Raw genomic sequence first — 15,968 nt, 5'->3', positions numbered from 1 at the left:
TAATAAGCGATTCCGTCAACTCCCGATAGGTGTCGCTTATGATGTAGGTAATTAATGTTTGTCTTTTCTTAAGAAAAGGGCTTCTTAAATTTCTTTGCCATCCAGGGAAAGCAAAATTAATTCCCAATTACTCATATAGGCCGAGAAATAAAATAAGAAAGTAATTAATGTCATAAGGAAATTAGCTGAGGTTATAATAATAAATGACTGTCAATCAAAATTTAAATTTAAATTTTAGAAATAATTTAAAAAAATGCTTTAAATTTAGGCAACTTTCTGAATTTTGCTTGCTGGATTACATTAAAAAAAATTGACAGAACATTCTCTGCTTGTGTTTTCGTATTTATTCTTGGAATCGTTGCCCTTAATTCCAAAACTCTATTCTAAAACTGTTTCCATTTTCGAAAGGTTTTAATCTTTAATGTGTGAAAAACACAGAAATCATAATTGACTTTTTACTTCCTGGTTTAAGCGAGATTTGAAATTCAGAACAACTATACATACTTGGTGACAGCGCACTATTTTAATATTTTCAAAATTCAATTATCATTTAATCTTTAAACTTTAATTTGATTTGCTCTAAGATACACCATGTTGTAGCGAATTTCAGAAAACAATTCATTACGTTCTTTACAATTCTTTATTCATTGTATCATATTTATAAAAAATAATTTTGAAACATATTAAAGGCAGAATGTGCAGAAAATAATAAAAATGCAAATATTTAGAAACTCACATCTGTCAATATATTAAAAAGCAGAAAATATTTTTTTAATTAAAAAAACACCTGGAGGCCAGATTAGAAATCAAAAAGCGATTGAAGAATGTTTGAAAATACAGTAAATGAATTAAATTCCGATAAACAGCACCAACAAAAACCTAATGTACTAATCAAAAATTTAAATACATTTCGAATGTAATTAAAATCAATGTACCATTCTATTTCTGATAAAAATAAGAAGATATAAATTTTCTTCTTTTTAAAACATTAATAAAAACGATTTTTTATATTTGCTATTCGTAATTTGTTTTGGATTTCTATTTCCTATTGTTGCTTCTAAGAAAGATATATTCGTTTGCTGAAATTAAAAAAAGTATATATAGTTGAAAAGATTTTCTGGCATCAGATATTCTATTGATATATATAGAATTTTGATATTCAAAGCTGGTGTAAAAAAAAAATCCGCTTCTAAAAATGGATTCTATAATGGAATTTGGAATCAAATTTTATCCGCTTTTCCAGATTTAGATTTTCAAATTCTGTTCTGTCCTTAAATTCTTTTTTTATTGATTATTTTATTATTCGATTGATTTAGATATTGTGCTGCTTTCAGATTTTTTTATGATTAAAAGTATTCGAATGAAACCTTTTTTTCAGAATCGATGAATAGAAGTATTTTGATTTTCGTTGTGATTTAAAGAAAATGCTGAAGATCTATAAACTATATCATGAATATAAGCGAAGTGTACATATCATTTTTATTCTATATTATTAGATTTTATTCAAGCTATAATGCTAAGGTGTTATCAAGATGTTTTATTATTTTATCCTAATAAGAAAATGAAATATTTCATTTTAATTATTGTGAATTTTCAGATCGGTAACTCCTCACGATTTTTGCGCATGTGCTTGACGGTTTTGATTTAATAGAGGTGACATTGGAAAGGGAATATCAGATGCTTATATTTTCTTGCATTGTGAAAGCTTCGAATCAATGAGAAAATAATTATTAAAAAAAGGAAGATAAGCATTGGTAAAGAATGACTAAAAGAAAAAAGATCCTAACAAAGAACTATAGAAAAGTACTTTTCTTAATCACTACGTATCAGCCATCTGCAGGGTAAAATCGTCTAGAAATGATAAGCGCTGGATTCTCAAATGAACAATATAAAAAAGTTTCAAATTTGAGCTTTAAACATAAATTTAATGCCACAATAGGCTATCATTCCATGTGTGAACTAAGAAATTGAACAAGAATAATGGAGAAATCATATAAAATACTCTACAGAGCAGGTAATTGGATCTAAAAATACCAAACTTGTCACGTAGTTTTAGGTTTAAATTTACAAAAATACAAACGTCTTAGGTTGTAGGTTTGAATTAAGAATTATTTTCTTAGTTTTTAATTATATTTTTTTATTCAAAAATTAATGAGTTTTTATTAAATAACTGGATATATTATATCACAAAAATCACTTTCACATTTTAAATTAAAAATAGGCTTATACCAAATTTATTTTAATATTTTCTTTGATTTTAATAAATTTGGAAAAGATATTTTAAAACTATTTTTCCAAAAATACTTTTCGGTGGTTTTTAATGACATTTATACATATACACGTTGTGATGATATTAAATGCATTTTTTCCACGCAGATAATTGTTACTTTAATAATTGAGTAAATATTTAAAATAAAATAAAGGTAAAGGAACTAAACCTAAAACTGTAAAATGCAATGTTGTTTTGTGCTAGATTTACAAATCGCTTTTAATATCTTTTTTTAATACTCCTTTCTATTAAAAAGTCCCAAAATTTATCTAAAACATATTTTTTAAAATTTGAGTAATTTAATTATTTTGAACACTTTTCCATTTTTCCAAATCAATTAATGAAAACAATTAAATGCGAAACATTTCATGAAACATATATAAATTCAAAAGACCGATGCAATTTTTCATTCAAATAGACCAACAAATGATTAATAGCTCTATATGATATTCAGAACTTAAAAGTTTATTAATATAACTTAGCGAATTCAAACTGCATTCAAAACTTATAGAATTCTTCGCTGAAAATATCTCAATTACTTTATTTGGTTTCCAAATGCAAAAATGTACTAAATGAATTTGCGATTCCAATTTACATTATGAAGACAAACTTCAATTAATTTTAACTGTTCTAGAATTTCTTAATGAGGTGGGATCTTTGAAAATCTACAAGGAACATAAGGTAAAATAAGTAAAGTAAAAATAATTACTAAAATGTGAACTTAAAATATTCTTAAATTCGATTTATACATTTATTGAGCAATTCACTTTTGGTGGAAAAACTAATTTGATAAAGATATAAATGTTAGGCATTTTTCTATTAAAATAAATCAGAATATCACAAATAAAAATTTAATTAAATATATTTAATCATCTAATTCTGAATTCTGAATTTTGAAAATTCGTTTAAATTATTTATTAATACACGTGCAGAATAAATATCTCGAAAAAAATTAATAATTCATGTCTACAAAAAACACAAGAAAAATAAATTGTTTACATCTTTATTAAAAATATGTTTTATAAATTAGATCTAAGGTATTTTTTTCGCATTGGCTTTTAAAGGAGAAAAAAAAAAGATTGAAGATTAAGCTTATTTTGAGGAATTTTAAATTAATTTTTTAGCATTAAATCATTCTTGATTTTATTAAAATATCCTTGTTATAATGAGTGCGTCTAAAATGCTTAAACAAGTGAATTTAATTACGATCAAATGCACGCATTTTGCATAAGAAGGCTATTTAATTTTTTTTGCGAAATATTCATTAGTAGTAAAGTAATTACAGTAATTACAGATTTAAAATCACTTTTCCCTGTTTATTGTTTGAAGTAACTTTAAGAAAAACAAAATGTTTTGAAGATTTTTACTCATCTTATTTCTGTGTAAGACATTCTGCTGCTTAAGGGTGACAAGGAACAACATGTTTTTGTGAAATTTTCTCTATAGATTTATGAAATTTTGATGCATTAATTTATAAGTTCTAAAAATTCTATCTTTTAAAATTTCAAAATATTTCATGCGTTTTTTAAATTTTTTTCACTTAACTTTTCGTTACATTATATAAAAATACATTTGAAATGAAAGTGAGCATTATATTGTGATTTCATTTTAAAGTTAATTTTCTGAAAATGATTGTATGTACATATACTAAATTTTCATGAACATTTTATGTTTTTCTCGCTAAAAATTAATTTTCACGAATCTAAAAGAAGTTGAAAGCTAAAATATGATCCCAATTTATTTCATTGTTTAACAGGAATAAATTTCAAAACTGTTTAGGGATTACCTTAAAAAATAAGATGAACGGACAATTTTGAATACATTTAATTCTGAAAAAAAAAGTCAATAAATTCTAAAATTAGTTAGTTATTACCATCATAACAGTCATTAAAAGTGTTTATTTCTCTTTTCCCATTAACCCTTAGTTTTCTTTTAACCCATTAACCCATGTGTTTTAATGCTAATTTATTAGTAATAAAATCATATTTGTTAAAAAAAGTCACTCTTTTTGTTTGGGGGTTTTTATTGATAAATTTATTGACAATAAAATTTTTTTTATATCTATTTATTTCATTGCTCTAATTATGTGATGCTTATTTCATTACTTAGATATAAGAAGGAAAAAAACTATTATATAACGGATTTATGTTGAAAAATTTTAAGAAAATATATTCTATTGAAGACTTAAAATTAAGAAAAACAAGAGAATATATCTGAAACGTTGAAATTCTCGAACAATTGCTATAGCAACACACTATTCAGGAAAATTATTTTTGCTTTGAATTACACTTTTTAGAGTAGTTGATTGCAAACAAATTGTATTCTTCTTTGTTTCAACACGAATTTTGAAAAATAAAATAAAAACGGAATTAAGTAGTATATATGTTTGAAACAGCTGTATAAATATCGTTTGCGTGGCACCAAAAAAACTTTTTATTGTGTTAGGATTTGGCAACATCTGCTGTAAATGATTTCTCTTTTTAAAAGCAAACAAAAGAATGTGATTGCTTTTTGGACTTTCTCTTCAGTGAATTAAACATCTATTATTTTTTATAAACATGAAGATGCTTTTTATGATAAATGAAAATTAAATATTTTTGAAACGATTAAAGAAAATTAATTTGATGTGAAAAAAAATCGATCAAAGAGAGTTCTAAATGCTATCAGGATGAAGTAGAAATTATTTTCCAAAAACTCAGCGTGATTGCAGAATTGTGTTTACGAAAAGGAACTTAAAAGTTATTCTTAAAAATTAAATCGGAAAGTGATTTACAAAATGCAATATGTTTTTTTTCATTTGCTTTAATTGCTTTAGAGAATTCTCAGAGAAATCAACATTTTGATTATCTTAAAATTCAATATTTATTACTCTTTTTGCACATATGTAGTAATTTTCTAAGTTTCTTTGTCTGTTAAATATGCCATTATAATGAATTTTAATATAAAATGGCCAAATTAAAATTATCATTTCTTTCAGAGGTGCTAACATATTGAATTACTGACGTACAGAGATGCGGTCCAACTTAACATTTGACATTTATTTTTGATCTTTTGTCTGCTGAATATGTCTTCATAAATGCTTTCATGTTATAAGAAAAAGTCCTTTTTCAGGACCAACAAATATTGTCTTGTGTTAATTAAGATGAAAACAACAAGATGAAATCAATTTAGGAATTTTATTATTTATTATTTAGGAATTATTCATTTGGGGATTTTGGAATTTTACGTGCATCACTCGGCGCCAAAAATTATATTTGGTACGGCTGGCAGTTTAGCTTCAATCTAAGTGTTTCAGTCAATATATAATGTATGGCAGAAAGTGAGTATTCTGTGCTACGTTTCTATACAACAAGCGAACAAATTTGAAATTCGTCTTATGTTAAACGGAACAGAATTGTCATATTTGAAGCATGATATATTTGGTTTGGTTTTTATATTTCAAAGAAATACCGCACATAAACATATAATTAAACTATTGTAGTAATGATATGTTACTTATCAGTCTTTTGTTTTTATTGAAACGATTTTATCAATCGTTTTGTAACAATACCCTTTTTCAAAAACATCAACGATTTTGAAAACAAGACAGATTATTTTAATATAATTATACTTTTATATAATTTTTTTGTTCGTGTTAATAACTTAGCCATCCAGAAATTAAATAAAAGAGTTAATTAATTAATAAATCTAAAATGTTTTTAGGATTCTCTTTACAAGTCTTGAAATATTCTTCTCTCTCTTTCTCTCTCTCTCTCTCTCTGTATATATATATATATATAATTAATAATTGCGCTAGGGCAAGGATTTCCAAATTTCTAAACATTGCTTCCTATTTATAGAAACCGAATCTGTGGCGGCCGACTTCATCCTCGAAGCAGGGAATTTTTTAAAATAAAGATTACTTATTCTTGCCTAAAAACATCTCATGGGCAACAAATTATTTTTTGCGAAAAAAAATAAACAATTATAATTAAATGCAGTTTTATAAAAAGTATTTCTAATGCATGAATAGTCAAAAATTTGAAATCCATATCACCACCATACTTGCAAATAGTTGAAAGTTAAATATATATTCGAAATCCTATTTCAATCACAATCCCCCTCTATACCTCCCCCTAAAAATTTAACTCTCATCCCTCAGTATGCAACTCTTTTGCTACATTTACAATTTCCGCTTTATAGTGACCGAAGCGAATATTTGAACAAATCTCTCTAGTAGTAAAATGATTTTAAATAATGAAAAAATAGAGTAATTGAGCAATAAATTAAAAATCAACTATTTATTTTTGTTTTGCTGATACAAAATATATTTATTTGGTTTAATTTTTGTTAGTTTTCTGCACCTCAGAGTGTTTTTTTGCTTGATAATGGATAGAAGAATGAAATATTTTCTTCTTTCGTATACATAGAAGGCATTTCAAAGTTTTCTATTTTCATAGAATGACTTTGTAGGCTTGATTCGTTTAGCATTTTAATCACATTAATTCCTCTTCTGCATTATATGCTTTTAGTTTTAAAAATTAAAATGAAGCAGTGCATTCGAACACGCATCACGAGAATATCAATTACACCATTACCTAAAAATAATGATGGATCTAAATCTAAGCAGATATTATGATTTGTCAAACAATTTTATCATTTTCAATTGAAACAATGTTTTCTTTTATATGCCTGAAACATTATTTTCGGCTTTTAAATGAAAACGATAAAATTATTTAACAGTTCATAACATCTGCCTTTTATTTTGAGTTAAAACATTTCACGTGCAACTTGGATGAATTGTATAGAATTTTAAACGTTTTGCGAATTAAATGAAATTTCGTTTTTCTCCAACAAACGTTCATCCTTACTTTTCATTTACTGCATAAAAAATACTGTTTTTCTCTTTGTCTGAGATCAAAAAGAGGCTATTGATTTAGCGATATCATCTTGCCTCTTTAATCGTTTAGAAAAGAGATTTTTTTCGTCCTCTACCACAGAAAAAAAAGAAAGAATGAAAATATCTTTGGAATCCATTACGTTGGATCTTTTGTATTCGTTGTTTCGTGACAACTTACTCGCGACCTTCACGGCATTTTCTTGTAGAACGATGAGATATATTGATCGGATCTATGTTTACCAATCAATAATAATACTTAAAACTGTGTTTCATCATTATTGCGATATTTCGATACGAATGATTGAAATTCATAGGGGAAAATGTAGTAAATATGGGGAAAATTTGGTGTATATGTATCATAATACTATAAATAGAAAAAAAAATCTAATTAGGGAAAAAATACTGAAAAGTTTTAAATTAGACTTTCAAAAGAGTTTTAAACTATGAATAAATTAATAAAATATAGTCTTTATCATGATAAGTGTTTGTTTTCCTTCCTTTAGCACTTTTCGTGTCAAAATAGGTATACAAAATAAATAAATAATAAAATATTCATGGCAGGAAAAGAAAAATTTGTTTTTGATTATTCATATTTCGAAAATTTTGCGAAAATATTTCTGAATTATCTTTTTAAACTATAATAAGAAAATTTAATATAGAAATGCACTCACAATATTAAAAAGACGTCATTTATCAGTGTATTAAAATTTATAACATTTTTGCTTGAATATTTTTTTTTATATTTTTGTAATTTATTTATAAACTATTATTCTAAATATATAGAATTTTTAAATCAGATTTTCTAAATATTACTATTAATGGCACAGTTTGTATGAAATCGAAATTTAACTAAATTAATCAGTTAAATGATAATTAGAAAACGCTAAAATAGTAAATTACCACTAAAAATTCACAAAGGCTGAAACATCAGGAAAAAAGTGAAGAAGTGATGATGAAATTCCACAGTCACAATTATGAAACAAGTGAAATAAAATTCGTTAAAACATAAATTCGTCGAAGCAGCATAAGTAAATAAATATTTACGTATTACGTTTAAATGGTGAATCAAGTTTTGAAATACTTTTTCTTGAAACAAACGTATTAAAAAAATTAAGTATTTTCATAGAATTAAAAAAAGAATGTGAAAGTAAATTTTGGATGGGAAGAAAAATATGTGAGACAAAAACTTATATTTCTTCTGTAACAAAATATCTGTATGTGTTTAGCACATAGTTTGCACATGAATTTTTTGTCATCAGTCAATGTATATTTCATTACTGTATTTTTTCATTCTTTTCCTATTTTTCGAATATTCAAATATTTTAATATGAAAAATATTAGTATAAATTAACTTTTTTAGCATGATTATCTGGATTAAATTGAAAGAGGAAAAAAATACTTACAGTTTTTATAAAAATAACGCCTGTCTTTAAGCTAATTTTTGAATAATGTTAAAAAATAATATTAAAGAACAAGTTTCACATCATTATTAAAATATGGTAGTTTATATGGAGTTAGTAAAGAAATTGTTTAATAAATTCTATTCTGGACGACCTTGTCAAATGATTTTTCTACAATTCGTAAAAGAATCGTCTGAATAAAATATGCCGTAGTTATTACCTTAGAAACGGATTTTAATGGAATCCAGTTTTTTTTCAATAACGAGCGACATTGATTCAAAATGATTCATAGAGGCAAAAATATTTAGAAAATGAAAGTTATTTTTGAAACAAATCATGATAACGTATTCTTTCGGAAAACACTTATTGGTCCCATACATTCATTTAATAATATCCATTTCTGTTCCTAAAATAAATCTGAAACATTTTTTCCCATGTTATTGAAGAGATCCATATCAATGCAAACGTTAGAATTTTAATTTTTGTTCTTTCGTATACAAAATTTGCAAAGCGAAAGTATTGTAATCATAAAAAAAATTCAAACTCAAGTTTTTGACGAAGTTTTAGAATGGAAAGACACATTTTTAGAATCATGTCTGTCTATAAAAGAGATTACTTGAAAAAATGTTGTGCTAGATTGATGAAATTTGGTATGTAATCTTTCCACCAAGTTTGTAGATTACTGTCGATCCTGAGCGAAATACATTACCAGAAAGTCTGTCTAGATGTCTAAGTGTAATGGTGCACAATAACTACAAAACGTAAAAAACTAGATGTGACATTTTCGAACTCAACTAACATCTAAAACTCGTGTCAAATTTTGACTGAAATCTCTCAAAAGGTTGACCGTCTGTTGCTCTGTACATTCGCATGCAAGAAAACGAGCTAATTCAAAAATGCGGAACTTAAATAAATGAAATTTAATATTCAGTCTTATTATTGAAACTGAAATTTAGTGTAAAATTCTACTTAAATTAATAAAAAAAAGGCATTCATAACGCATATTCGGCTTTCTTTACTATATTTCAAGGAACAAAATTTATGAATGGAATTCTTCGAATAGAATTCTGAACCGTGATGTTGACAACCTTTCTCAAGGTCTCCAATTATTATAAGGAAGAAGGGGGATAGTAATAAGAGGAGGGACCCATAGTTGGAAGGATAAGAGGTGATAATAGGATGTTTAATAGCGAGTATGAGATAGTTTCGGAAAGAATATTCCTTCTGTTTTTTTATTCAATTATAACAAGATAATTACTTTATTTAATAGTTCATTCATGAAAAATTGAATGAAGTAACAGTATTTGAATTATTGTATTTTCAAACTGATAATAAAAAAACATATTTTTAGAAATTATTATATTTTGTTAGAAAACATATTTTTATATAAAACACATATTTTAATAAACATATATTTATTATATATTGTTTTGAAAATTATTCTCCTTTTAGATTTTTTTTAACAATACTCTGTAAAGTGGAAAAATGTCATAAAAACAATACATACTATATTAATAATATAACAAGTAAAAAATTTTTTATTTTTAAGATAAAATGCCTAAAATTACTAAAATAAAAACAAACTATAAGATAAAATACAAATAAGTGTCTTCTCATTAAAAAAAAATAAAATTACCAAAAATACGTAAAAGTATTTTATCATTACCATATTCAATATTTTGTGGGTGTTTACTCTAATCTTAGCCTAATAATATTAGAGAACATTCTTCCAACTGGAAAAATGTCTTAAGGTGTATGTACAAACTTGAAGATTTTTTTAAAATTTTTAACTTTAAAAATCCAGTTTTTTCACAGTAGGTTATTAATATATGTTTAAACTCATCTCAGTGAGAAAAAAAACCATATAACAATAATTATTAATTAATTAAATAATATTTAATGAGAAGTTAGCCTATTTTTTGAAACATGATATCTTAAATTCTAATTTGTACAGATACACAATTCTAGTGGGAAATTATGCCAAATATTAGTCTTCATGTTGTCTGCCTCAAACAAGTTATAAATATGTATAGTTTTTTTAAACAATTTTTTCATCAACGATGAATAGAAAAAGCGAGATTTTTTCTGTAATTTTAACTTTTAAACAGCTATTAAAAATTTATTTCTATAAATATAGTTTTGATTGAGGCACAAAACATCCGCTATTTCATACAGATATATAAATAACTGTATTTGGTTAATTTCTTGTACAGTTATGATTGTTTGAATGAAGCAACATAGTGGAAAAATATCATTCTTCATAAAGTGAGTTTTAAAAACACCGTAACTAGAGTTTTTAATGAAAGCACCTGAAGAAAAATAATTATACCTCGAGAAATATTTCGAATATTGACAACATCTTGGTATCGTTTGAAAGCTAAAGGATCAGAGAACATTATTAAGCAATAAAAAATAAATTCGATATTTTGAACGATTTTCGAAGTTTCAAGTGTGTACATACACCTTAAATGGTATCATAAAATTATATTTATATTTGCAGCGATATCTTTATTTGAATCAATAAATGTACCGCTGAAAAAATTCCGAATTTTAAATTTTTTATATTTGCTCCATGAGCCAATTAGTAATATTTAGTAAAATGTTTTTGATACAATAATACTTTAAAAAAGCACCATTTACCTGCGGCCAAAACCGGTCGAGTTATGAAACTTCGAATAACATCAATATTTTAGACAATTTAACTAGTTGCTTCAAGAAAAATGCAGAAATCAACGGATAGCGCATGCTCGAGGCGGTCTTTGATTGACTTGAAGAAATTCTGATCCCCATATTCACAGACAAGTGAAACTTTTATTTTTATAACTTGAGTGTGTCAAGAACATTATTAAGTTAAGAATTTAAATATGACTTATAGGACAGAAAATTATATGAAATTTCAAATTGTGTAATTTTTTCATCAGTACATGTTTTAACTCAAACAACATAAATAAATTGTTTAAATCGTTTAGAGCATTTTACTATATGAAAATATGTCTATCTATAAAGGCTTAGAAATTAACTATTGGGCAACGATTGGAGTAAATAACCAGTATATTTGCATAGTTATATTTCAAAATAAACTATGCTACCTTCACAAGCTATTCGGATATTAAGAAGCTTACAGGGGAAAAGACAAGCGATGGATTAGCATATAAAGAAATTTCCCTCAATAAATAAGTAGTTTCATTCCTCGATCAATTAAATAATCAAACCTTCTACATCCGTAGGTTTATTTATTCAAATCACATATTTTGTGATTTAACTTACATCCATCTTTGACCCAGGGTCAAGAGCTACTAGCAATAGGCCACATTTTGTAACATGCAATTAAAACTCTAAAACAAAAGAAGTTACTTAACTTCGGAAAAAAAAAACCGTAATTGCAGGAATGATTGTATAATTATTAAAATGTCTGTAGAATATCAATAACTGTAAGGCTAAATATGACATTAATTCTTTTTGTTATTTTATATATTTTTCATGGCTATTGCATTTAAAATGCTAAACTTTTCTCTTTATGGCCATAAAATTTTGTGCAGAATAACAAGAATTATAATAACTTAATATAATTTTTTTTAATGTGAAGATATGAATGCTTTATTTAGTGATGCGTCATTGTTGATTTCATAATATTTAAGGATATATTAATACTAAAAGACCATTATTTAGTTTTAGTTTTTTTTTTAAATGCTTTTAATTGCTAAGAAATAAATTATGCATTTTTTATTTAATAGTTGTCCCTGGCGATTAGCTGGTTTCCAGGGAAATATTAGTTGCATTTAATATAAATCATTTAGATATAACTTTACGTCCAACTAAAAATTTTTAAAATAAAATTATTTTATTGTCTTATTTAAATTCTGTTTATTATATAACTGAATCTTTCAATTGGAGACGAGTTTCATTATTATAGCGCCTCTATGGAAAACGTAAATATCTGATTAATTTATATTTCACATTTTTTACTTGTCCTGTAAACCACACACACACACATGCAAACACACGCACACATTTTTAATATTCGTTCCACAGCTTTTTATACAAAAGATAAAAATTTAAACGAAATTCATATCAACTTATATTTTTTATGGAATTTTATATTTTATTATAGAATTACCAGCGGATTTTTTAAATACCAATCGATATCAAAATTTTGATTATGATGATATTATTAACATTTACAATATAGCAAAAATAAAAATTTTCGATGATTAAATTGTAATTTTAAAAATCATTAATGGTTTTTTTTCAGTTGTTAAAGATTTCATTATGTCACAGTTTTATTATAACAGTTCCATGTTCGGAGAATTTTTTAAAATCCATCAGCATCGATTATTAGTCAGTAATTTAGTTCGAAAAGCAAAACTGTTAAATCATTAATCAACATTTAATCTACGTTACAATCTAGACTGCAGCTGTAAAACTTTCAATAGATAGTTGATTACTGATTAATTGCCAATTTGATTCATTATAATATGCGAGTAAAATATTAATAAGCAAATGAATCAGATACGGTGATTTTAAATCATTATTTTTTTTATTGCAAACGGCATTATCATTTTTGTAGCAAACGAAATAAAAAAGAAGTTTACTTATGCTTCGATGATTTGATATTTTATTTTTCCCGCCATTATCAATTGCCAATAATCATATTTAATCAGTTTGGAAGAAATAAATGAGAATATAAATCGATTGAAATAAACTAATTAATAATAATATAATATAAAAAAATAAATAGCTCAAACGCAATATATAAAAATATGAAAATCGATTTGGTAAATATGTTGCCTGATATTAAATAATTAGACAAATCAAACGACATTTAATGGAATTGCTTACTGGAATATCAATAAAAGATATAGTTCAGATATAAAACGATACCATTGTTTTTTTAACATTCATATTTTTAATTATTTTAAACGTTTATTTTTTTTTAATTCCACGAACTTCTATGTTGATTTAAGGTTATAATATAATGGACTTTTAATTTCTACTGACAAAAGCGAAACTAAAAGCTTTTCTGTTGATTGTTTATTGTTTGTCGTGTTTATAAAATCCTTAATACATTTAAGTGCATTTTCGTTTCCTGTTTTCTTGGCGTTTGTAATCTCGTAAACAAACACGGGCGATAGAAAAGCGCAGGTGAGATGTGTTTATTTATAAATATCTAATCCTAGATCGATAATATACACCCGCTAGGGTGAAAAATCGATTTTCCCTGGTGGTTGGAATGTTGTTTCCAGGAAACAGGTGGTTTCGGATTACGTTCAATTATTTTACAGCGAAAAGTATTAAGAATAGACTCGGAAGATAAGTACTAAATGGACTTTTCCTTTGAAAGAAATGATGCCATTAAACAAACCTAATATCCTGGGCTTTTAAAAAAGGATTATAACAATAAACCGGAAAATATCAAGTGGGGTGGAAAAAAAGGGGAAGGAGAGAGTATTGTTAAAAGCATTTTTATTCGCTTTACAATTTAGACATACGAATTCCAGGAACAGTTTTGAAAGTGAATTTGGCTTATTTTGTTTTACGGTTTTGAAAATGTTTTACAAAATGGCTGCAGTTTTGAGCATATTTGACATGTTTGTTAAAGTACTCAATAAAGCTTAATGAGTTTTAATTTGATGCCAGTGAGAATATCAGATCAAAAATTTTGTTAAATTTTTTTCTTCTTTATTAGGTGAAGAAAATGAAAGATTGCATTGTTTCATAAACATTATTTTTGGAACTATAAAATTAATTTTATTTATTTACAATTGTTGCCTTCTCTTATCCGTGATATAAAAATAGAAAATATGCCAAACACAAAGGAATTAAACCTCAAGATTTTGCCAAAATATCTGCATTTCTGATCTCTCTGAGTTCGAAAAATTCATTTTTGGAATTATTTCTGTCTTTGTTTGTCTGTAAAAGCGACAGTTCAAAAAGCTTTAAAAGTTAAAAAAACATTTACAGGCAAGATTTAAAAGTTTTAATTCTAAAAGAATAGATTCAAAGGAAATATATAGTGCATAGGAAATATATAGAAAGTCAGTGATAACATTATCACAAAAGCGACGGATGGACATATGAAAAAGAAAAAAAAAGCTGAATTCGTCTTATAATAAGGAATTTATTCTTTATTTGGGTTATAATAAGAAATGCATTGCTTGTACAGGTTATAATAAGGAATAATGAATAACAAGGAATGCATTCCTTATACAGATTATAATAAGGAATAACAAATAATAAGGAATGTATTGCATATACAGGAATAATGAATAACAAGGAATGCATTCCTTATGCAGGTTATAATAAGGAATGTATTGCTTATACAGGTTATAATAAGGAATAACGGATAATAAGGAATGTATTGCTTATACAGGTTATAATAAGGAATAACGGATAATAAGGAATGTAATGCTTATACAGTTTATAATAAGGAATAATGAATAACAAGGAATGCATTCCTTATACAGATTATAATAAGGAATAACAAATAATAAGGAATGTATTGCATATACAGGAATAATGAATAACAAGGAATGCATTCCTTATGCAGGTTATAATAAGGAATGTATTGCTTATACAGGTTATAATAAGGAATAACGGATAATAAGGAATGTATTGCTTGTACAGGTTATAATAAGGAATAACGGATAATAAGGAATGCATTGCTTGTACAGGTTATAATAAGGAATAATGAATAACAAGGAATGCATTCCTTATACAGATTATAATAAGGAATAACAAATAATAAGGAATGTATTGCATATACAGGAATAATGAATAACAAGGAATGCATTCCTTATGCAGGTTATAATAAGGAATGTATTGCTTATACAGGTTATAATAAGGAATAACGGATAATAAGGAATGTATTGCTTATACAGGTTATAATAAGGAATAACGGATAATAAGGAATGTATTGCTTATACAGGTTATAATAAGGAATAACGGATAATAAGGAATGTAATGCTTATACAGGTTATAATAAGGAATAATTAATAATGAGAAATTTAAACCTTATTCGGATTATAATAAGGAAATAATGATAAGGAATTTATTCCTAATTAGGGTTATAATAAGGAATATAAGAAATATTAGAAATTAATTACTATATCAATAACCAATAAATTGTAAAATAAATATCCAAACTTACCTCTGCTGAAAAACCGTCTTTTCCACAATCCATGAACTTTTCCAGTTGTGTCCTTGACAAATCTACAGAAGAAAAGAAAAAAAAGGAAAATTATTATAGAACATGTTCTTTTCGCACAAAAATTTTAACAGCAAGCACTAAAAAAACTCGATTTTTTTTCATGTAATTAATTTGACTATTTTTATCACACAGAAAGCACAACGTTCTTATCATTTACAAATTTACATACAGTTTGTTCAGTCTCCTCAAAGAGCATTTCATAATTCAATTTAC

General features: G+C 25.6%; 1 protein-coding gene across 1 annotated transcript in view; it reads right to left on the bottom strand.

Annotated features, from left to right (window-relative positions):
* LOC129989009 (uncharacterized) overlaps positions 1–15,968 on the bottom strand; it is a 55,583-nt gene that overhangs the window by 16,781 nt on the left and 22,834 nt on the right. The window contains exon 2 of the mRNA XM_056097315.1: positions 15,696–15,757. Coding sequence (XP_055953290.1) covers positions 15,696–15,757 — 62 coding nt within the window. The remainder of the gene's footprint in view (positions 1–15,695; positions 15,758–15,968) is intronic.

The sequence above is a fragment of the Argiope bruennichi genome, chromosome 10 (assembly GCF_947563725.1).
Source record: "Argiope bruennichi chromosome 10, qqArgBrue1.1, whole genome shotgun sequence".
In the NCBI taxonomy this organism is placed as follows: Eukaryota; Metazoa; Arthropoda; class Arachnida; order Araneae; family Araneidae; genus Argiope; species Argiope bruennichi.
Note: the sequence above shows the minus strand (reverse complement) of the source record. Positions and strands in the feature narration are given on the sequence as shown.